General features: G+C 31.8%; 2 protein-coding genes and 1 long non-coding RNA gene across 6 annotated transcripts; 2 read left to right on the plus strand and 1 right to left on the minus strand.

Moving 5' to 3' along the window:
- Positions 1-3,267: 3,267 nt before the first annotated feature.
- On the plus strand, positions 3,268-10,919 carry LOC111783557. The gene is made up of 13 exons (XM_023664485.1): positions 3,268-3,512; positions 4,194-4,297; positions 4,896-5,167; positions 5,258-5,332; positions 5,417-5,475; positions 5,626-5,761; positions 6,456-6,552; positions 6,838-6,904; positions 7,199-7,297; positions 9,233-9,322; positions 9,688-9,842; positions 10,298-10,399; positions 10,491-10,919. The coding sequence occupies exons 3-13, from the start codon at positions 4,915-4,917 to the stop codon at positions 10,630-10,632; spliced, it is 1,275 nt and encodes a 424-aa protein (XP_023520253.1). The 5' UTR covers positions 3,268-3,512; positions 4,194-4,297; positions 4,896-4,914; the 3' UTR covers positions 10,633-10,919.
- An 854-nt stretch (positions 10,920-11,773) lies between these two features.
- LOC111783558 (coiled-coil domain-containing protein 12-like) lies at positions 11,774-15,416 on the minus strand. Of its 4 annotated transcripts, none has more exons than XR_002813381.1 (6): positions 15,294-15,416; positions 14,813-14,982; positions 13,144-13,270; positions 12,930-13,044; positions 12,175-12,318; positions 11,774-11,915 (listed from the first exon to the last, which is right to left on the minus strand). XR_002813381.1 is itself a non-coding variant. In XM_023664486.1 (5 exons), the coding sequence occupies exons 2-5, from the start codon at positions 14,977-14,979 to the stop codon at positions 12,257-12,259; spliced, it is 471 nt and encodes a 156-aa protein (XP_023520254.1). In that variant the 5' UTR covers positions 14,980-14,982; positions 15,294-15,416; the 3' UTR covers positions 11,970-12,256. The 4 variants fall into 4 exon arrangements, 2 of the variants coding, with proteins under 2 accessions (XP_023520254.1, XP_023520255.1); XR_002813380.1 differs by having other exon boundaries at positions 11,774-11,919; XM_023664486.1 differs by lacking the exon at positions 11,774-11,915 and having other exon boundaries at positions 11,970-12,318.
- A 5,444-nt stretch (positions 15,417-20,860) lies between these two features.
- On the plus strand, positions 20,861-22,669 carry LOC111782566. Its single transcript, XR_002813149.1, has 2 exons — positions 20,861-21,112; positions 21,923-22,669. It is a non-coding gene; the product is annotated as an uncharacterized LOC111782566 (long non-coding RNA).
- The last annotated feature ends 2,566 nt before the right edge of the window (positions 22,670-25,235 follow it).

The following is a 25,235-nucleotide window of genomic DNA, read 5'->3' on the forward strand; positions in this document are numbered from 1 at the left end:
ATTAGCTTTCTTTATACAGAATTGTTGAAGATGGAGGGTTATGTGTTCTTGACAATCCATTAATTGATATCAAAGTATATGGTGTTGTTGAAAAGTCCCTCCTAATCATTCAATAAGGTTTATCCATTTCGAGTAAACCTTGAGTTCACCAAATTAAAGTTGGTACCCAGTCAACCATGAAGCGTCTAGCTATTTTTAATATTCTCACCAATTTGGATATCTCCAAAGATTATTTACATTAATTGCCATCATTATCCCCTTAATATTGAAAGGATAAAAAATAAAGATAAAATCATATATATTTTCAATTTAGTGGTTTTTTATATAGAATTTTTCGACTTAGTTTCCACCATTTTAATTTTTTAGCTTATTTTTTAATATATTAAAAATAATTAGTAAAGTTTTTTTTAATAAAAATTAACATGTATTTGGACCAATAAAATGATAGTAAATTAATTAAAATATCATCTAAAAAATTTTAAAATAAATCCTATTAATATTATGACACGCATATCGATTGGAGAGGAGAACGAAACATTTTTTTTTTATAAAATTGTAGAAACCTCTCTTAGTAGACGCGTTTTAAAACCTTGAGGGGAAGTTCGAAGGAAAAAGCATAATGAGGACAATATTTGCTAGCGGTAAGCTTGAACTGTTACAAATGGTATCAGAACCTGACACCGAGCGGTGTGCCAACGAGAACACTGGAGAGAGAAACGAGAGCCAATGAGGATGCTAGGCTCTATGGGTGAATTGTGAGATCTCATATCGACTGGAGATGTCTATCTCAAGCAGACACGTTTTAAATTGATATTTTTTTTTGAAAAAATTTATCACGCTTCTCTAATTATGTCTAATGTTATCTGTTTGTTTATCATATAAGAAATTAATTTATGTAAGGACGTTACATTAAATAATTAATACTATCATTCTTGGATGTAGATTATATGAAACATTATTATTGTCGATTGGTGTTGACGTACATCGAATCAGCCCAAACAACTTTTCCACCAAAATTCTTTCCCCCAACAATTTTCATTGAAATTACCAAAAAAAAAGGTCCAATTAGGTAGCAATTAAAGAAATCCTTTATGTAAGCAATCATTTATCGTATATGGTACGTTGGATGGAATAAAATAATTGGGGAACTCCAAATTAAAATAAAAAATTAATTTAATTAAATTAAACAATTGGGATATTAAATAAGTAAATATGAGAGGGCTTATTTTAATTGTTTTATTTCAACATTATTCTTTTGTTGTCTTTCAATGTAACCAATGGTTTGGAACATTCTTTGGTAGTGGGGGAAGAATAATAATAAGTGCATTAATCTTCGACACATAGATGTTGGTATAATGTCGGCTTTTTTGTGCAGTTCGATAGTGTTATTGAAAGATCAATTTTAAAGGAAATTGTTCGAAACACTCTTTTTGCAACGCTCGCACTCACTGTGACACATGTGTCACATAGTAACTCGTTTAAGCCACAGATTTTTGACGGGATGAAAAGCTGATACTATACCTCTCCAAACTTTCAATCTTATAAAAATTGTTCATATGAATTGAAATAGGTTTATATTCACTCTTAAATAAAAATATCAATTCTCTCCTTATTTTATTTTTTATTTTTTACTTTTTATTTTCCATTTGTATAAATACCAAAATATTAATCTTTCCCACGTTGTTTTAAGAAAATAAATTTATAAAATAAAATAACAATAAATCAATAATAATAATAATAAAAAAGAAATAAATAGGTAAATGGGTTTGGTGGGGTAAGCACTAAGAGTTAGCGTGTGATCATGTTGCAGTCCAGCGATAGCAGCCCCTAGCACTTAACCCTGCAGTGATTTTTAATATTTATTATTATTATTATTTTGCATTTTAAGAATTATTTAAAAAAAAAGGTAAATTGACTCCATGATGTGAATAAGCAAAGTAAATCATTATAATATTATGGAGTCAAACAAATAAAAGGGAGAGAATTATGATAAATTTAAGGTTTATTTAAAATTTTGTTAAAAAATAATATATGATCGAAGTCTTAATCACAATGTCCGAATAAATATTTAATACGACAGATAATTAATAATTTATAAAATTTCATGTTAGAAGATAAGATATAAAATTAATAAACTCTACCATGACTTTTCGTAGAAAGAGCGCTAATTATATATTTAGATCTTAAATTGCAATTATGGGACGTAGGATTCATTAACTAAAAAATCCAACTAACCAATTAAATAAACAAACAAGGAGTGGCCATATTGTAGCTCAAATATTTATATAATAAAATGCCTCACCATATAATATTTGGAGGACTTTGACTAAAATTTAAAATGTTAATGTTGACATAACATTTCAATTTTAAAGATAAATTTTTGAAAAAAACTATATAAAAAAAATTAAAACATAAATATTTTACACATTTTTTATAAATTATAATTTAAATTATTGTTAAGAATAACAGATCTCACGATAGTATGATATTGTCTACTTTGAGTATATGTTTTGGACTTCCTCAACAGACTTTGTACCAATTAAGATAGTATTCCTCACTTATAAACTCATGAATTATTTATAGCGGTCATGGTGGACCATTTATGAAACCAAAAAAGATATTAATTAATAAATTTAATTAAATAAAAACTTTAATTATAAAAATGGAGTATTCAGTTGAGTAAAAATAAATTTAAAAATAAGCAATATGGTGGGACCATTTATGAAACCAAAAAGTTATTGGCACACCCACATCGGTTTGTTTGATGAGCATGTGGGTGTGTGTAATCAGCAATGAGACCAAAATATTAACATTCAGAGTATAATGTGAGAGAAGGGCAAAAAGCATGTAATCTTTTTCAATTTCAATGTTGATTCAAATGCAACATAACTTTATATTTTAATATTCAAGTAAATTTATTTATTCTAATATTTTAATATTCATGTAAAATTATTTATTCCAATAAAATATTCTGTAGGTCAACCCATGTTTTTTGGAATTAAAAAACCTAATTAATTCGGTAAATTTGGGGGTAAAGAGTAGATGTAATTAATTTTATGTGATATTTGAGATTAAAATTTTTAAACCTCTGCTTACGGTAAAAATTAGGGTTAGAGGCAGTATTATCTACTTAGGGTAAAAAATTAATTTTAACAGTGATGTGGTAATTTCTCCGGGAAGAGTCAAAATGTCAAAGGGAGAGCTGAGTTCGGGAGAGTTTAGCGCCATAAAAACGCTATTATTATTTAAAGGGAGCTGAGTTGTGCTCGTAGTTGAACGACAATTGAAGGCGAAATTTTAGAATACTTCTAATAGCGGAAGAAGCAAAAGCAGCCTCTCTTTCTCTCTCTACTGTTGTCTTTGATTGCCTTTGTGAACAGTAATTGCTTGAGGTTGAAACTTTTGGAGGTGTGTTCCGCTGAAGAATGATTCACTTCTTAGGGTTTTTCTTTCTCTGTTTTGAAGATTGGCTTATTCTGAATTGAGAATTGCTGGAGCTCCAGTGTTTGATGGTGAGTTTGTTGTCTGTGTTCATATGTTCATTTCCTTGCGCGTGATTTTCATTTGTGCTGTTTTTGGAAGATATGAAAACCGTGTGAAACAGAGACGAAGTCTTCAATTCTGGATACTGGATGTTTTCTTGGAATTCAGAACTTCATCTCTTCATTTTGATGTATTCTGCATAGGTTTTTTTTTTTAGGCGCCTTCGTTTCATTCTGTTTTTTTAAATTTTGTTTGCGGTTCCTTTCCTGAGTTCGAGTTCGAGTTTTGCATTTCCATGTGTTTGTGAATTTGTTCGTGTTTGAACCTGTCAATTCTCAATTATCGGCAATTTTCTGGTTTTTCTTATTTCACGCTTTCTGTTCTGTTTCTGTTTGTTCTACTTTCATGTCCTGTATTTATGTGTCTTCTTTTGAATTTCAATTCTCAATTACGGCATGGTTCCTCGTCAATACAAGAGACGCTTCAATAGAGAAAAAGAGGATGATTATACTTGTTAGCTTAACTTTGCTTTTCTCCAACTGTTGCTTGAGCTTGCCTGAATTTCCTTTACTCGCAATCTTTTTAGAAGATTTTGCTCCTCCTTTTAGAAGCTTCTTTCATTTTGTTACTTTTTCTGTAGGTTTCCGAAGTTTGTGCTACTAATATTCCGTGTTTTTCACATTTTTCGCTTTTAAACTATGTACTTGCAGGATCGGTGCAAGAGGAGGAATCCGCGCTTTCTGAGTAAATCAATGCGTCCTTGCTAGCTCATCGTCGCCTATATATTCTTATTGTTGTTACAAGAAAAAGAACGGTAGGTATTAGAAAAAAGTTGCGAAAGGCATCTGTTGTGTCTCATTCTTTTCATGTGACTCTTGCATTTCTTTTGATCTAAGCTATTTACTATTATCGTCTTTTTATATCCGTTGAATCAATTTTGTTAAGAATCTGCCAGAAGTTTGACTGATTGATAAACCATCTGATTAGTGACCGATTGAGCACGGATTTATATTTCATTTCTTGCAATTAATAAGTTGATTTTTGGTAAAAAAAGGTAATGACGAACGAAGACGAAGAACTATTTAGTAGGAAGGAAAGGACTGACACTAAAATTTGTGGACAATTTTAAGAGTGACTTGTATTACTCGTGAATAGCCTACTACTTCTGCTTTGTTAGTTGGCATTTATTTATTTATATATCTGCTTTTTTTGTTGCCAACTGGCAACCGCTCTTGTGAAATTTATGTTTTATTTCTTCATCGAATTTTCTTCATCAGCTCATTTGTCGTAGTTTTTTTTTTTTTTAATCTATTCCTGGACTAGTTTGATGAATTGGTACTTATATACCATATGAATATATAAAATGCCTAAAAGTTCAGAGTAATTGAGAACCATTGACATTGTGTGGGCAGAAATTTCATATCTGGGGATATGGGATGCCTTGCTTCAAAACCGGCAGATTCTGGTGGAAACAGGCGGAGGCCGGGAAACATTGGGGAAGTTTCTGTCTATGTTCCTGGTCTGCGCATTCCTAAACCAGTAGATTTCTCTTTGGCACTTGGCGATCATCTATCTAAAAATATAGTTGAACGTCTATCAGCTTTGAGGACTCGTATAGTTGTAATGGCTGGCCAAGAAGGTCCAACAATTACTAGAACGCGGAGAAAAACTGCTACCCAACATGGTCAGTAATGAAAATGGTTTGTCCTCTTTAAAGCTATGTGTATTTTATCTTCTTTGCATTTGATTCACCAGATGCTACTGTTATCTTTAGGTGGTTCAACAATAGCTGATCTTCAGCAGGCTCTGGAAGATTATTTGCCTGTTCTTTTGGGATTAGTTAAAGATGGTAAGCGGGATTTTGACTGACTATGACTGATGTATATGTTTCGTAAGACAATGTCTAAGAATATTTCTTGTGTGCTCTATCTAGGAAACCAGCTTCAGCACAAAGTACAGTTTGCGTGGATCAATCAGGAGGATGATTTGGAGGTTGTTATGATACCAGAATTACTTGAGAAAATTTGTTGCCTTATTGTTAAAACAATTTCATCTTTGAAAATTATGTAGTTTCCCAACTGCGTCTGAAAAGTAAATCTAGAGGAAATTATATTAATCTACTAAAACTTAATTATTTTGCAGGAAACTGTCATGTCCAACGCTTGGTATGAGGTGCTGTCAGTTTTGCACTTAATGGCAATGCTATCTTTATCACAGGCCAACTTATTACTTCTTCCTAGAACATCAACTGATGGTTATCAACCAAAAGTATCAGAAGGTCAGTTTCTGCACAATGTTGTATTACAAGCCTTTAGGCCTATAGTTTTATTTTCTTCCTTTTCCTTTTCCTTTTCCTTTTCCTTTTAAATCTTTGTAACCTCTATTGCATAATGCATATTATACTGAATGGACTATATCCCAGTTTCCTTTGTATCTTCTCCAGCCCTGTAATCATTACATAGAATATGACAGTACCAATTTGCCAAGATCTTTGTTTAGTTAACCTGCAACATGCTATTTTGCAGACACGAAGTACTTAAAACTGATGCGTGTTCATATGGCATATTTGTTACATTCAATTCCTTTAAATCTTTCTCACATACAACCATTATTTACTAGAATGCTCATTCAGATGATCAGGGAATGAAGATTTCGCTTTTGTTTTTAAATGAAAGAATGTTATAGAATGTTTGTTTTCAGTAAAGGATGTAATTCAAGCTAAAAAAGGCGTAGGAAGGAACCTTGTAGTTCTTTATCTATTATGATGCCATTGTGTGGTCCAATCTTCTTTCTATATGAGAAAAGATGCGTGGTCATTGCTGTAGAAATATGGGATATATTTCTGTGTATTAGGACATTAAATTCTATTTAATGCAGACTGCGATTTTCAAGACGGTTGGCTTTCTTCCTACTTCATTTAACCTCAACTTTTATGGCCTTAGTACTAAAAGGTGGTTTTGTGTTACCTGCAGAGAGTAGGCGAGCTTCAGTTGACATTTTTGTAAAAGCTGCAGGATATTTGGATTGTGCTGTTAGACATGTTCTTCCACAGCTGCCTGCCGAATTCAGGTCTGCAGATTAGTGGTGATCATAACGTCGTTGACATCCTTATTACTTTTTATTTGATACAGACATATTTTATGTATATTATTAAACAAGAATTAGTCAGTTAAGGATCCTCTGAACCTAAAAAGACAATTACATAACTGAGATCCCCCTTCAATACAAAGTAGAAAAGAACTCCATCTTCAACATCTTGTCTCTTTCCAACCATAAGACTTATTGATAGTATCTTGAGTTAAATGTTTGCATCTCCTGTTTTATTCTCACAATTGAGCATGTCTACTACTGTAGGAGAAATCTGCCGGTGGACCTTGCTGAAGGAGTTCTTCGAGCACTTTGTCTGCAGGCACTTGGGCAGGTATGATGTTCAGATTGTCGAAATGATAGCCTGGCACATTGGTTAGATGCATTTTTTTTTTTTTTTCTGGTATACTCTGAAATATTGAACCTCTTATCAAATATATCCATTGTCCACTTAGAGAACTAGCTGGACCAGTTTAGTTTCTATCTTTATCAAACAATTTAGTATTCAAGATCAAGCTGGATAGTGCAAATGCACTGTTTCATCTATGCATTTTATTCACATATAAGTTGCACATTTCCTATTACTTCAACCTCTTCATCTGCTCATTGCACTTTATGAACTACATAGGGAGTTGATATCCAGCTAGGAATGGCTATTGATAGCACCAAAGCAACCCTTGCTGTGAAGCGAAGGCTTGCATGTGAGATGGTAAAATACTGGCAGCAGGTAAGTTTGTTCTTTAATTCATCACACTATTTGATTTCAAATTACCATATGTAGACTATTTACCTTCGATCTCTGTTGACTGAATCAAGTGCCATTTTTCTCTGTTTTATCTTTATAATCATAACAATCAAAATATGACTCCTGTAACTGCATATTGTGCTGCAAAAATCCCTGCATTGCTAATTTTCATATTCTACAATTGCACGTTAAACATTAATGCATACGTCCTATCTCATTCATAGAATCCATTTTAGTTTGTGCATTGCGTCTTATTATGTACTTAGCATATACATTTGCGTTCACAAGTGCATAACATCTCCTGTTCTGACGTAGCATCAAGTAATTTCTCATTGGAACACCATACAATTTTAGGTTACTACGTTTATATGATTAAATAATGTTTACATGCGCTGTTATAAAAGTAAATAAAGATTGCTTATCTGGTTCCATATATACCACACGATTTATTGAATCGTTTTCTTCTCTTTTTTAGTTTATTTATCACTAGGGATGAGAAAATTATACCAATTATACTAGGACAATAAAAAAAAGTGCAAGTAGGAAAATACAGAGCACTACCTGTTCTTGTTTTCCGCCCATAGACATATGCATACTAATTAATGTATTTACTCAGTACGAATTTACTTATAATTGTTGCCTATTTTCCGTCAATAAAACTTTGTTTGGAGGGTTGTGTCTTTGTAGTTGTGTTTGTGCATTAGTGCATCCTGATGTTGTAGGCATGTGAACTGGTAGAAGATAGTAATCAATATTGAAATGGAGACATAGAAAACTAGTCACGACTCTTAAGAAACCACTTTTTTGGGCCATTTTTCTGTCGTTCCTTTATACCATGAGTGTGCTACTTCTTTTTACATGTTTGGTAATAAAAAAGCATTATTGGGCATGGTGCCATGGGATGGGATAATTCTCTTATAATCCTGTAGGAACAACGTTTTTTGTTTCTTTTTTTTTTTTTACTCATAAAATATAAAAAAATCATATATTGTGATTAAAAATAATAAATAAATAATTTTGATCAATAACATCATATCAAAGTTAACCAACATATTATGCTAGTAAAATTAATGAATAAAAGTTTATCAAAACAAATAAATAAAAGACAATTCATTAGTTAGAGCTCATCTGATTAATTAAGTTTAATCTATAAAATTATATTAAATAATTTCCAGTATCTCATATCCAAGTATTCAATTATTGGGATCTCAATACCAATAGTTGACATCCTTTATTATATCCAGGTATTCCATTTCCATCTTAATTCCCTGTAAACTTTGATACAAACAGCCCTTTAGGAACTTCGCATATGCCACGTCCAGGTATGTTTGGATTTTGGTCGCCTACAATGGAATGTAGCCTGTGACTATCATTGTTATAGGGACTGTCATTTTCTCCCTATTACTAAATGACTAGCCCCTTCATGCTTCTGTAACCCAACGTGAACACCGAGCGTCCTATTGGTTAGAAATGAAGAAAATGCTCAGGATCGGGCTCGAGTTTTCTTTTGCATGAAATAGAAGAAAGTAGATTTAGAATGCTGAAACATTTTGACAAATCAGATTATTAGCAAATGCATTTGTTGGACCTTTGTTGATTGTGTGGACGTGGATGAATATCCATTAATCCAATGGTTCTTCATATTATTTTCGGGATTCGAAATGCTTCTTAGATTCAAGTAGTCAAATTTAAGGATGTCATGTATAACTTATTTTACAATTCATGTGGAAGCTATCTCTGTATGTCAATTACTTACACAACTGGGCTGGCGTTTCTGGATGTTGGATTACTTTGTTCATTAAGACCAATTTTCTTTTCCTCAAATATTGATTCGTAATTGTTCTTGGTCTATTTGAAATGATGTTCACAATCTATTTGTTCAAGTAGCAGCTCATGTATGCTCTTGTTGCTTTACAGGCCCAAGATAACATAATGAACCTTCCATTATCAAATGGTTGGGGAGAGAAGCACCGGCTTTTTGTTAAATGGAAATTTATTGAAGCAAAGGTAACGCTTTCATTGCTTTTATATCCTAACTACTCTTGGTTTTGATTAGTTAATAAGATCAAGAACATTTCTAGCTGAATAATCTATTGAATCTTTGCCTATCTCTTGCTTTCAGCCGATTAAGGAAACTTGTGTATATAGTCAGTTTCATTTTACTTTTAAAAAATTTAATCCATCCTTGTTTCTGTTAGGTATTGCATATTTTGTGCTTGTTTCGATTTCGATTTCGAAGTCATTTAACTTGCTGCATCATCTATAACTATAACCGATATTCGTTTATTTATGTCAGTCACCTTAGTCAGTATCGTCACCTGGGAAACTCCTAATCCAGAACTAACTCATTGGTTTTCCTAAATTATAAACAGGCTGCAGCTTATTATTATCATGGTTTAATACTTGACGAGGGAAACACAGAGAAGTCCCATGGGATGGCTGTAGCCGCATTGCAAGCAGCCGATGAATACTTTAAAGAAAGTAAAAAGGCATGCGAGGCGTTTAACTCTGCTCCTCCATTATCGAGGTACTTCGTCTCTCTTTTCACTGCTATGTTCATTGTCTTTGGCTTACCACATTTGCAACACGTTTCAAACTTTATTTTCATTTTTCAATTTCATATTTTGAATTATAAAGTTTCCAACCAATGTCGTATTCACACCAAATGTACTTTATTTTTATTTTCATACATTAAATCTTCTGTTTAAACTTCACCTAAAATTTCAAACATTAAAATTTTGAAGTTCGAATATCTGACTTAAAAAAACGTAATTTCATATATATATCTTTTTGGCTTAAAAAGTTATAGACCAATTTTTGTAAATTCCATATTATTTTTGTGAGGTTAAAATATATTGATACTTTGAAATGTTTTAATAAATAAATAAATAAATATATATATATATATATATATACTTATTTTTTTTTAGAGATTAAAATATAATGAAACTTGTAAACTTTATAACTATTGCATTCTTGCAGAAATCCGCCACAATTTGGAACCATGAAATATTTATCAGAAAAAATTCCAAAAGATGCTTCAAGCAAAGTTCGGATAAATCGAGACTTGTACTCATTTGAGAAGTAAGTTTTTCTTGAATCATCAATTTCGTTTACTTGTTTAGTGAAAAGAAACCATGTTGATCATTCAGTGCTGTAAATCAACAAATGATAGGATTGTGGAGACTGCACCGACGTTGCCCGATTTCGCCCTGGCCCTAAAGCCAGACGAATTCCAACTTCCTGCCGTGGATCCTTCATGGAACGAGGAGAACATAAATAGAGGTCAAGTTGGCTCTAAACAGTTAAAAGAGTGATCAAAGATAAGACAATGTGCACATATTACATCAATACAGGATCGAAGCGACGCTGAAAGCAAATGTGTAATGCCAAGGGAAAGCTTGTCGGTCTTCAATCATTGTGTGAATTCGTAGGGTCGGTCTTTTACCTTTTTCTTTTCTCCTTAATAAATTCATGTTCGGTTTGTATTTTCCAAGAAAAGTTCCCAAGTTCCTTTGAATGTATTGTTTCTGCCTTGGAAGAAGGCGATGACACTTCATTTTCTTTTCTTTATTTGCTTCCTCTATTCATTCTTTATTCACAGATTAAACATTTTCAAAAACAATTTAGCCTTCTTTCTGTAATAAGTTTGAATGGAATTTATTAGGTTAAATTATAAATTAAAATTTTAAATTTTAAATAAGTTTGTAATTTGCCCATTTAATCTTCTAATTTTCAAAATTACAAATTTAGCATAAAAAAAACTTTTATTTTTATTAAAAAAAAATTAGTAAAAAATTGAAAATTTTAGAATTATAGATATAAAAATTATATTTATATTTAATAAGACAACTAATTTTTAAATTTAAAGTACAGAAATCAATTAAATAATTATAATTATAGTGGAGGTAAATATAAACTAAATTTGCAATTTGACAATTTCAAACAAATCATGGACATTAATTCTAATATTTACTAAAATAAATACGAAAACTATTATTATTTTTTTAAAATCAGACTTAAGACGAGAACATTTAACTTTTATTTAAAAAGATGGGCAATCACTTTTTATCTCTAAAATATGAAAAACTAAATATATTTAATAATGTTTTCTTTAGAGGCAATTTTATTAAAAAAAAAAAAAGGATGAGTTGGAACAAATTTTATTGAAAAAAAAACTAAAGAGTAAAAAATTATCAAGGAAGATAAATTAAGAAGTTAGAGAGAAAAAGCGTTAGAAAAGGTTTTAAATCGAAGGGAAGAAAAATTAAAATGAGAGGAAAAAGAGAGAAAAAATAGAGAGAAATGTGTTCGAAAACAGAAGATGTGGACAGAAAAAAAAAAAGTAATATTTTTTTAATAACATAATATTTAAACTTATCCTTCGGAGTCTGTGCGAAAAAGATTTCATAAATACTTCTCAAAATGTTGAAATTTAAACTGAAAATTGAGACCTCAATCAAACAGTCATGTTTTTCGAAATTGCAAAACCGAAAGCGTACAAGTTATCAATAATCATACAAAAACCTTTTAATTGCATCTATACTTACAGGTTTGACGTCATCTGGAAATTGAATGGACTGGGAACGTTTGCAAAGGTCTGACTGAAACCAGAAGCAAAATTAATGTACATTGTAGATTATAAACTAGCAGATAAAAAATAAGAAAACGGTTCAAAATGAAGATAAGATGAAGTACAAAGTAATTTTTAGCATAGGTACAAATCACAAATCACTATCCAGTGTGAGATATGCTATGGGGCATAGTTAGTCAAGGAACACCATGAGAGCCACAATAGATAAATTAAAAGCAAAAGATTTGCGGCAAAGAATGATCAGAAAGGTTACAGAAAATCTGACCATATGAGACATAAAGCCGTCGGAATAGTAGTGAATATTGCGACTGTAATACTGGAGAACTCATAACTTGGGCGGCATACTATCATTCTGTAATATTTTGGTCATCGTCTCCTTCAGCTGACTGCTTTTGTTTTTCCTGTTCCTCTACAAAAGATTGCACGAAAATAAAGTTCATAAAGGTAAGAAGGGGTGCTCTAAGTTGTAACCACTATTAAATTTTAGGAGCTTCATATCATTTTCTACCATCTTATGATACACACAATAATCACTCTTGTAACTTCCAATGCATACGGTAATGAGAGTAACCTACATCTCCTAAAGATTGTAGTTTCTTAGGTTCAATAATTCCCTTTAAAGACTGGAAGGTTATAGTTTAAACTAGCTCTATTCTACTCCAATCTCCACAACTTCCCTCGATACCCAGAAATCCCCCAGCTTTAACTACCCAGCAGGGATGACTGTTAAATGAAAAGATCCACAACTGATAGACTTCAAATTTTTTTTTCTAAGAAACTTGTGGAGTATTGTAAAATACATGAAATATATATTTATGGAACCACGAGATAGAACTAGGAGATAAAAACAATATTATATATATGCTAATTGACTAGAGATAGATATCTTCCCAGACAAACAAAGCGAATAAATTAAATTTCCCATGTCCAATTACTATACCAAATGAAGCGAGTAAAAGAATGAACATAAAACAGAGACTTATGAAGTTGGCAGAGCTTTAATTCAAAATTCCTACTCACCCATAAGCTTATATAATGCTTTCTGAGTACGTCTTTCTAGCTTATCAAGCTTCTTCTGCACATCCCTTCTAAGATCCCAGTTTGGTTTCTTTGGAGCAATATTTACAAATGGATCCTACAAATTTTCCAGTGGAATGTAATTAATACAAAAGATCCGACAAGTACAAGCAATGGTTAATTTAAGAACATATAAAAGCAGAACTGAAAAAACTACCTCTTTTAATTGTGGAGGTTCAGTAGCAACAGGGTCCTCAAACTTCGGCAATACAGGTGGAACAAGCTTTCCCTCCTGAAGCTCCTTATCATGAGGAACATAGTTCCGAAATTTCATACTAAGATTACTGAAAAAGGATAATTTATTAGTGAATCAAGAACTGAGAAGGAAAATGAGGCACATAAAAATCCAACACGAAATGAGTTTGTCCGTATTTTGCACTCATTGCAAGAGGGAAAAGGTACTTAACTAGCATAGTATCTGTGTACGTCAACTTTTCAAATGTTGAAACACTTTTGAAGGTAATCGTGAAAACATAACCCAAAAAATCATTTTATGAATATATCCCGAAAGATAAATAAGAAGTCAAGTTATATGTTGCCATTAGTGTTATCACATCATCATCATCCAAAAGTCTACCAGCCAAACGATATTAAGAACTAGAAATTAAAAAAGAAAAAGATAGGTAGAATTTAAATATATTAAAAAAAAAATGAAGGAAATATCTCAGTGAATGGGAGGATACTTTTACAAGCATGCTTCATATGCATCATGTTAACATAAACTTTACGGCTTGGTTCCTAATACAATTTTATCAAATATTTGGCTAGTCTTCTGTTCTATTTGGACCTTTTGTGGCCATTTATGACTCTAGTCTGAAAACAGAAAGATGCAGCTTTTGAGGAAAGGAAGACAACTTTTGACTGTGCAGCCTCGACAATGCACAGATACTACTGCCAAGCCTGTCATTTGTAATATGTTCCAAACCAAGTTTTAGAGAGCTTGGCACACTGGCTACCGCATGCAGTAATCATCTGTAACATGTCCCAAGCCAGATTATAGAGAACTTGGCTCACTGTGCAAGCATGTAATTCCAGTATTGACTCCCACCGTAAAGTGAAAGTACAAAAAAAATTCAGACGTCGTACACAAAGAAAAGATGAGAGGCTAGAGGAAGAGAAGAGAGAAATAGTTAAAATAGGATGGAAAGAGGCCAGGCAACAAAAACAAAGATAGAAAGAAAGTGGTTGATGGCAGAGGAAGAAGGACATCATCGTTCCTAGTAAGAAAGAAAGTGGTTGATGGCAGAGGAAGAAGGACATCATCGTTCCTAGTAGAAGGAGACAGACATTCAGGTCAGAGAGAGTAGCATGAAATCTATTCTTTTCACCTCCTCATCTCCTTTATACCGTTACTTTCGATGGATTTTTTTTTTTCCGCTGGAGTCTCAGTTTCTAGGAGATATGAGAAATTAATTTTTTTCTACAGGATGCTGTAGCCTTAATGGATTGTTGTGCAACTTTCTCGATATTTTCTCGATATTTTCTTTCAAATCATTCATGTTTCTGTAGGTTAGAAGCTTCTAATCTATAATTATAGTTTAGCATCCTACATTTAGAGAAGATGTCATAGGCTAGATCTTTAGAAACACAATTAAATGAGAATAGAGTTGAACAGACTAGAGAGAGGCTACTACAGACGGAGAAATCAAATTAAATTTACCTGAATGTTACAGATGTGCTTAGAAATAAAGCGATCCATGAATAGGAGAATAACTTTTCAAAATTTGAGCAATACAATCATTATTGATAGACTAACTCGAGAAATCGAATAAAAAACTACGAGAAAAAATAAGTTACAATACAAGTGAAGAAAAAGATACACTCACGTTTCTTCAGGATCTTCAGGATCTTCAGTAGCACCATTCTCTTTATCCTCTCCTCCAGAGTTTTTCTCATCTGAAGTGTTTAACAATTCCTGAGCAGCTCTTAGAGCTCTCAATCGCTCTTTACGTGCTGCAGCAACTTGTTCGACGGAGTCGTCTTCAGTAGCCATTGCCTATTGTACGTACAATATCAGATACGAAAATAACTCAAATCAGTTTCGATTGTTCTCGACAAAGGATCTAAGACAATTCCACAATTAAATGCATTCGAAGGGACGAAGAATCACGAAAGGCAAATTAAAGAAAACGCAGACATTTTCAAGTACACAGTCAAGTGTTTCATCTAACTAACCTATAAGATAGTCACAGATGACAAAAATTCATCACAAGGAAGCGAAAAAAGAGTAGACAGGGCGGAAACAACACAAAGAGAGGAAGAAGCAAGAGATGTAATTAACGATTTCTGCAGACGAAATTAACTTACAGAAAAACTCGAAAGGAATGGCAATATTCTTCACAAACTTTGTACTCGCAAGAATTGCTTCAGAAGCTTCGAGCAATGGCGGGAGGGCGGGAGGAAAGCGAGTGTTTCGACCTTGGCGGGAGGGCGGGAGGGCGGGAGGAAAGTGAGTGTTTCGTCCCTGCAAAAATGCCTTCTGATACGGCCCTCTTGGAATGAGCTATATATACAAGGCCCGGTTCGTGCGAGGCCCATCGAGAATTTAATAATATATATCTAGGCCCGGTTCGTGCGAGGCCCATCAGGAATTTAATAATATATATCCCAGTTTAAGGTAAATATAATGAAATTTAACAAGTACACGTCAGTATTAAAATTAATTTTTTCCCTATAATTTTAGTGCAGGTTTATAAATAATTTTCGAATCGTTAAAATTATTTTTATAAATACCCGAAACATAATTCAAGTTTATCTAATATTTTGTATAATTCAATATAATTTCAATTACCACATAAACGTTGTATTAATCTTCAATTTTTATGTTAATTTAAAACCTATTATTTTTTTTTTCAAAATAAAAGAATTAATTTTATTATCACTCCCAATTAATATTTTAGAATCAATTTCAATTTCGATTTCAATAATGAATATTTTGTATTAAATAATATTACATTAATTTTTCTCAAACAAATATGAGTTTAAAACAATAAATAAAGAACAAATAACTAATAATTTTGAGATCACACAATCCTCTTTCATTTTAATATCCATTAAAGTTCAAGTCAATAGATGGAGATTGAGAGAATACCTTTAACAATAAACAATAAAGTAAAAAATAAGTGCAGCCGGCTATGAGGAAGCGACAGCACACGGGGAACAAAACGCCGTCAGCACGGGCGGAATAAAGACGGCGGCGACACTGAACTGCGGAAAGGGAGGAGCCGTCGTGAAGAAGAAGAAAGTGAGCACGTAGTGAAAGGTAGACGAAGGTTTTAGGTTCTCTCTTCCATTTATTTTTATTTTAATTGAGTTTTTTCTTTACTTTTAATTAGTTTTATTATTTAAATTATTTATTTTTTAAAATGTAATTTATACTCTAAATTTGACAATAAACTATCGATTTCAAACCGTTGAGTAAGATAAATATATAGGTCCAATAAAAAATAGTTTTTAATCCCAATTTAATGCTTAAAATTTTAAATTTATGTTAGGGTCTTTTAACAAATCTTGTAACCATGTTTTAAAAATATCTATGCCTTTTTTGTAATTAGTATTGCAGAGTTCGAAAACCTGACGAGATATGTTGCTTAAATCTGACCTCTTCAACTGTTCCACGATGTACTTATAAGTATCAGAGGCATATGCAATGAAATGGTTTATGAAGATAGTTATGAGTCCGGTGAAGTTTAATTTCAAGTCTGTACAGGGATCTGAAGCTATCAAAACAAAGCAAAAATGCCATTCTTTTTTTTCATACTTCTTACCGGCGTCTCTTATAAAATCATTTGAGGCTGCAGTTTAATGTATTTGAGTAACGAGACACAAATAACTCAAAAGTATATGAACTTAAATTATTCCGTATATAAAAATATAATAAATTTGATTTTATAATTCATTCTAAAAATAACTATTTTTCAGTAAATTTAGCTTGCATTTCATAAATATTTAATATGGTGTAGGATGACATTTATTATGATTGATGTGTATGATTTCCTTAAGTAAAAATTAAACATAAAATAATTATAAAAATTATAATATATAGTCAATATGTGAACATTAATTAAAAGAGAAAATAACCGATAAATACTCTACTTTTCTTGTCTGTGCTCCCTTATATGTTAGGACGGTCGAGTCTTGATTGTTAAATTTGATCTCTTCAACCTCTCGACGTTATTAACCTTTTGAAACATAATTTAGATTACCTTATGTTTCTACCTTACTTTGTTTTTTAACTTCTTAATATCGAGAGTTAAAATATGACTCAGTATACAAGTTTGATTTTTTAAAATTTAAATTTAGAGATAATTTATTAAAAGTGGGTTTCTCTTAGGTTCTAATTTAAGGTGGGATATGACATTTAATTATTATTTTTAATCAAAATCCCAAGTAATGAGATCATAACATTAATTTAAGGATTCTTCCACCATCGTTGAATGTTATCTAAGGCAAACGAAACTCAAAATGTTAAGAATTAGGCATTGGCGAGGGTATTCAATCCGGGTGTCGGGTGGTTCCGGGTCGAGGCGCGGACTCCGGGTCATGTCCCTGGGTGCGCGAGTCGTGAGGCTGGGCCGCGTGTTGGGCCGAAAGGCCGTCGATTGCATGCGTGACACGTGTCATCCTCCTGGGTTATATATTGGGCTTCAGATGGGTTGACCGACCCGAAACCGGATCCATGATATATCTTCCTTACCCGACAACCAAGCCCTAATTAATATTTTGAAACTTAATTTGATTTATCTTTTGAAGTTCATAGTTTTTTTTTATATATAAAAGTTGATTTTCTGAGAAATTTAAATTTCAAGTTGATAGATGATTTGATTATCTTCCTGATTCTTACATGGCTGGAGGAAGAAAAAGGAAAAAAAAAATCACACAATAACAGCAAAAATCAGCTCATTAAATGATCTATCCATTAAAAGCAAAGATCATTAAACCAAAAGAAAAAAAAAAAAATCACACAATAATAGAAAAAATCATCGCATTAATTAATGTATCCATTAAAAGAAAAAAAAAATCATTAAAATAAGAGGAAAATATCTTAGTGGGGCCCACCTCATTATTATCTTTTCTCTCATCGTCTTTGTTCCCCTCGCCTATAAATTATGCTATATTTTCAAATATTCTCACCACTCTCCACCATCCTCCTCCACTCACCACCACCTCCAGTCCACTCTCCGCCACCCCCAGTCCACTCTCCGCCCCCACCCGTTCACTTTCCGCCCCCGACAGAACACTCTCCACCCCCACCAGAGGTTTTTTTCTGCCAATCGAGGCTTTGATAATCTGTACATTGACCATAGGTGTCAGATTGGGGAGATCAAAGCTATTTTATTTTTGGTAAGGAAATGTATATTTCTTTATTTACCTTCTCTGCGATTTCTGTTCATTCCTCTTCTCCTCCTACTCCCGTTATGTACTGCTTATAACATTTTTTTTTTCTTTTTTACAAAACTAGTAAAAAATAGTTACTTTTTATAACAGATGAAAAATTCTAATTTATTACATTTTCAGGTAAGTATTTTAAATACATACAATCTTTTGATATATATGATTCATGCAACGAAAATAATATATTATATATTTTTTAGTTTGAACAGAATAATTAATTATTTTTTTTATATACATTTAAATGTTTTAAATGTTGGTTCAACTCATGTGCTCCAATTTAAATATCTTCACTCCTAAGCTGGGTTAAACTCTAAAAATAAACTCTTTTAAAGGTTTTGAATTATTAATAATAAATTTTAAGATGGTAGTAAAGAAAACCATGAATGATTTTTATTTCATTAATATGTGATAATGGAATTATGACTGGCACTGTTGTTAATAGGAGCAATGACACTGGATTTGGAACTATTGGTAAGCTAAACCCACGTCTTTTCTTTAGCGTAAAGTGTGTCTTAAAAGTCAAGAATTATACACGTTTGATTGACATTATTTGATTGTTTTCGACTCGAGCAGAGTTTTTGAACTTTATGGACTTAGCCATAAAGTTGTTTCCACCCACGATCAAGTCAAACAAAAAACTTGGACTAAGCCATAATGTTATTACTACCCATGGTTAAACCACAAATTTGGTCGGTAATGTTTTAGATTTTTTGATTAATCTAAATAAGAAAATTAAAAAGTTTAAATCTAATTTCAAGCTTTTAAGTATTGACTTTTCTACTCTTTAATTGATGGGAGGATTAAAATCTTCTAAGGAATCAGAGGGGCTAAGAGGTATAAATTAAGCATTATATATTCAAATACTCGTGCTCCTAAATTAATATTATTATTTTATATCAACCAACATGGAATTTGATGAAATTAAAATTATATTATTATTATTATTAATTACTTTATTTTTGTCTTATTTATTATTATTAATTTTAAAATTTGTGTTGAAAAAATATTTTAATAACTTAAACAAATATACATTTTTTTTTAATGATTCTTTATTGTTATTATAATGTAATACCTTTGCTAAACAAATTAATCCACATTTAACTCTCTTCTTGTTTTTACAATTGTGAATTGATAGTGACAGTAACCTTTTATGGCTAATGAAATTTACCTTTTACACCGTATATTTTATTTCTCTATTCTTTCTCTCCTTCATTTCTAAATAAATTAAAGTTCATTAGTAAGAAATACACCACCCCTCTATTGTCTAAATTTTAATCTTTAACTTCATCCGTCTTCATCGGTCAGTTAAAATGTCTAGCTTCAGCTCCTTCTTTATTACGTTTTTTTTACATGACATTCTTTTGTAGTAGCACTTTTTATAATGCTATTGTCTCGTTAGATGGAAAGGAAGATTACGTAAACATCGGTGCCGCTATAGCAGCGACATCGAATAACAGTAACTCTAGGTTTAACATTCATGTTAAACCTGGAGTATATTATGAATACATAAAAGTTGAATTGTCCCAAACATTTATTATATTAGCGGGTGACGATGCATCTACTATGATGGTAGTGGGTACTGGGTAATAGAAGCCAAGACACTGGCTTTGGAACATCTACCAATTGGTTGTAATCGTCCAAAGCCAGTGCCTTGATTCCTATTACCAACTATCGTTGTGGTAGATGCATCGTCACCCGTTAATGTAATAAACATTTTGGACGATTTAACTTTTATGTATTCATAATATACTCCAGGTGTAACATGAATGTTAAACCTGGAGTTACTGTTATTCGATGTCGCTGCTGTAGCGGCACCGATGGTTGTGTAATCTCCCTTTCCATCTAACAAAACAGTAGCATTATAAGAAGTGTTACTACAAAAGAATACATGCAGAAAAAACGTAGTAAGGAAGAAGCTGAAGAAGCTAGACATGTTAACGGGCAGATGAAAATAGATGGAGCTAGGAAATTGAAATTTAGGCCAAGGTATTGATAGCTTGGTATATTTCTTACTGAATGAACCCTCGTTTACTTATAGAGGAAGGAGAAGAATGAAGAAATGAAATATCGTGTAAAAGGTGAATTTCTATTTTAGCAAAAAAANGAAAAAAAAAAAAAAAAAAGTGAACTGTCTTTATCAAATTACAATAGTAAATTTAGACATCATTTTCATTTACATTTTTTTACTTTTTATTACAAATCATATAAAATTTTGAAAAAATTGAATTGATTTAGATTTTTAAGTAATAACATACAAAAAAATCTAACAAGAAGATAGAATTGGAATTTGGTTTTTATGCATGATAAAGTTTAGAAGCTTCAAATATGGAATTTGGTCTTCAATCTCGTTCTCAATCTGCTCTCAATCTGCTCTCCATTTTCTCTCAATCTCGCTCTCAATCTATTCTTAATCTCGCTCATTTAAATTTCAATATCTGCAACTCTATACATCTTCAAAATGTCTTGCTTTTTCAGCATTTCTTATAATGCAACCGTCTCATTGGACGGGAAGGGAGATTATACAACAATCGGCGCCGCTATAGCAGCAGCACCGAATAACAGTGACTCCAGGTTTATCATTTATGTTAAACCTAGAATGTATTTTGAATATATAAAAATCGAATCGTCGAAAACCTTCATTACATTAAAGGATGACGATGCGTCTACCACAACTATAGTGGGTAACAGGAGCCAGGCCAATGGCTTTGGAACTGCGGATTCAGCCACATTCCGTAAGCTAGCTGTTGTCACTTTTTTCATTTTTTATTTTTTTTACCACTTTTCAAAAGTTGGTGAATCTATTAAAATTGTCTCCAAAGAAAAGATTTTAGAGATAAAAAAGTGTTTGACCATTTTTTTAAATTAGAAGTTAAATGTCTAAGTCATTAATTCTTTTTTAAAAAAATTAATTTATAATGTCCCTATTTGTTTGTTTAAATATTAAAATTAGTCTGTTTGCAACCAGCATTATTGAAATGGATTAAAAGTTAAAAAGTTAAAAATTAGTCTGTTTGCAACAAGGAAACGGATTAAAAGTTAAATATTTGCGTTAATTTGCTTTTAGAATGTCTTTTAATTTGTGTTTTAACAAGTTTTTGAGAAATTCAAATTTTTTAAAAATTAATTATATTTATATTTAATACTATTGACCCCTCCTTATTTTAATAGATTTATATCATTAAAATATCTAAATATCTAAACTTTCTCACACATTTTTTAAAAAGTAATTTTTATTAAATATAAATACAATTTTTATCTCTATTACTCATAACCACTCTTTATTTTAATAAATTTATACCATTAAAATAGGAAAATAAATACAATTTTTATCTTTAATATTAATAACCACTTTTTAATAAATTTATAAGACTTTTTTTTCTTTGGACTTCTACCAGGGCGTTAGACAAGTTTTTATTTTCAATGGATTAGATATCAGTTTTTTCCTGGGTTAGAGATTAAATTTTGTTATTTTTTATTTTCTTATATTTCAATTTTATTAAGGATGAGACCTTCTAATAATTATTATTCTCTTTACTTTGTAGTCGTGGGTGCGAACCAGTTCATAGCTATTTCCATTACGTTTTCAAACTCTGCTGGAGCTGGACCGCTGGACCTAAATACGGCCGAGCAGTTGCTCTCTTGAATAGTGATAATGTAAATTATACTGTCTTTCACAAGTGCGTTTTTCTTGGGTATCAAGACACTTTTCATAAATGGAAAGATGTTGTTTTTCAAAGATTGTGAAATCTACGGTACAGTAGATTTCATATTTGGGAACGCACTTGCTGTTTTTCAAGATTGTAGAATTTACGCCCGACTACTAAATAACACTGTTACTGTCACCGCACAATCTAAAGAGTACAAACTACAATTGAGTGGCTTCTCGTTTCAGAATTGCAGTGTAATGGCCTCTCCTGAACTTGGGCCAGTAAATGAAATGATTGTGTTTCTTGGCCATCCTTGGAGAGACTATTCCACTGTGATTTTCATGGAATCGTTTCTAGACTCAGTGGTGAATCCTGCCGGATGGTCAGAATGGTTCAATAGTAGTTCTCTGAAATTATTATTTTATGCTGAGTATGGCAACAGAGGACCGGGGGCTAACTTATCCGAAAGAGTCAAGTGGCCGGGATTCCATGCAATAGAGAATCGAAAAGAAGCCACTCGATTGACAATTTATCAACGGGACTACATGGTTGCCAGTTGAAACTGGTGTACCATATAGACCCGATTTGTAATATAGATATGTGCAACGTGACACGGAATAAAAGTTATTTAGTATCGTTTCATATCTTCTTTTTAATTTATTGATGGACATATTTTTTAAAGTTATTTTTTCATTTTATTTTTATTTTTCCTAAATCTTTGAATCCCTCTCCAGAAAATCAGACAAACCGCCCAACGGGCCTTGTACCAAGGCAATATAACTTTGTATTTTGTATTTTAATATTGAAGTGAAATTATTTACTTAATTATTTATTTTAATAAAATATTCGGACACAAGTTAACTCATGTTTTTTAGAATTAAAAAAAATTTAATTAATTATGTAAGTTTGGAGTAAAGAGTCGGTAATTAATTTGATGTGATATTTGAAATTAAAATTTAGAATAAAACATCACATGAAATTTAAATTTCTAATGTATATTGAGTTTTTAAATTTAGGACACTATTTTTCAATTTTTAAATTTTTTTATATTGCTCTCAAAATTTTAAAAAATATATAAATATAAGAAAGAAATCGTTATGGCCATGTTTTATGGATGAGACTGTTATTTGTGAAGTTAACAAAACTTAGCAGCATCTTACTTTTTACCCACGAACAATCTATCATGCTTTCCGATTGACATATTGAAGTAATAGATCCAACCATGAAATATAATTAACACGACTTATAAAATAAAGGAGGAAGCGTGTGAGAGGTGCAACCGTACCCTGCCACTGTGGACGATCTATGACTTCATCTTAAGTAGATCTACGAGGTTTGAGGATGGTTGTAGGGGTCGAGATCCAAATCGGGGGAAAAAAACCGAGGGGAAGAAGTTCAGCGACGACAGAGGTAAGGGAAACAGANAAAAAAAAAAAAAAAAAAAAAAAAAAAAAAAAAAAATCAGGAGAAGAGGGAAAACCCCGCGGGCCGACCAGCATGCACGCGGCCTACCCGGCCCATCGCGCGCTCTCTCTGCAGCCTTCGCGGCCCATCGCGCGCATGCGGCCTGCGAAGCCCATCATTTCAGGAGTTTTTAAAAATTTTTGGATCTCGATCTTCCCCATACGTTCCCTCCCTCCTCCAGCCTCCGGCCTTCAGCCAATGTCTCGAACACCTGCACGCGCGGGCTCTACTCGCGAGCAGAGTGCGGGCAGAGGCACACTAGTAAATGTTGCTAGTAGTTCATGTTTTGGCCGGAAAAATAATAAGAAATAACAGTGAGAAGACTAACCTCAATCTGTCTTACTTTTTCATTTTCTGTTTGTTTTAAATATTTATCAAATGAAGCATAAATTTAATGAAAAATAGCTATTTTTAGAAGGAATTAGAAAATTAAATCTATTATATGGAAGGATTTAAGTAAATTATTAATTTTGATGTGATATTGATTTAAAATATACCCAATTGGTAGGATATATATGATTCATTATTTTGGAAAAAAAATTATTTTTATATTATTTTGTTATATAATACAAACAATTATTTAACTTAAGAATATAGTTTATGAGAGATTTTTAATTATGATTTACACCTATATTTATTAATTGTGTTAGGGTCATTTAAAAAATCTTGTAACGATGTTTTTAAATCATCTATGCCCTCCTTGTACTTAATCTTACAGAGTTCGAAAGCCTGACGAGACATATGGCTTAAATCTGGCCTCTTTAGCTGCTCCACAATGTACTTATAAGTATCAGAGGCATATGGAATAGAATGGTTTATGAAGATAGTCAGGAGTCCTGAGAAATTTGATTTCAAGTCTGCACGAGGATCTGAAGATACCAAATCATAGCAAAAATTCCATTCTTCTTCTTCATACTTCTTACAGGCGTCTCTGACAAAATCATGCGAGGCTGCAGTTTGATGTATTTGAGAAACGAGACATAAACAACTGAAAAGAAATAAAAAAGGGATACAAGAGAGTTTTTTCACCATCATATTAGTTTTTTTTTTTTTCTTCCACTTTGTACTCATTTTTATAGGTAATAAATAACAACTTTAGATGTCTTCTCCAAAGCTTGGTTTGGAAAGTTAATAATCGCCCTTACAGAAAAGGAAACCTTATTAATATTTTGAAACTGAATTTGGATTATCTTAGGCTTATTGTTTTTTTTGGAGTATGATTTTTTTTATATGGAAGGAAAATATTCAAATTTTTCTTATTTTGGTCGATGACATATGTCTTAAGATGTTTAGCACCGACATTGAAATATCTATATATGATAATAAATAATTTTTTTTCCAAAATAATGAATCATATATATCCTACCAATTGGGTATATTTTAAATCAATATCACATCAAAATTAATAATTTACTTAAATCCTTCCATATAATAGATTTAATTTTCTAATTCCTTCTAAAAATAGCTATTTTTCATTAAATTTATGCTTCATTTGATAAATATTTAAAACAAACAGAAAATGAAAAAAAGAAAAGAAAATGAAAAAAAGAACAGTAAGACAGATTGAGGTTAGTCTACTAACCTATTTTTTCTTCCAATTTTTTCGGCCAAAACATGAACTACTAGCAACGTTTACTTATTTATTTTTAAATGAGAATTAGTAATGGATTTAGCTATGATGTTGTTCGCACCCACAACTACAAAGTTGAAGAGAATAATAATTATTAGAAGGTCTAACTTTTAA

The sequence above is a fragment of the Cucurbita pepo genome, chromosome LG20, assembly GCF_002806865.2.
Source record: "Cucurbita pepo subsp. pepo cultivar mu-cu-16 chromosome LG20, ASM280686v2, whole genome shotgun sequence".
Classification (NCBI taxonomy): domain Eukaryota; kingdom Viridiplantae; phylum Streptophyta; class Magnoliopsida; order Cucurbitales; family Cucurbitaceae; genus Cucurbita; species Cucurbita pepo.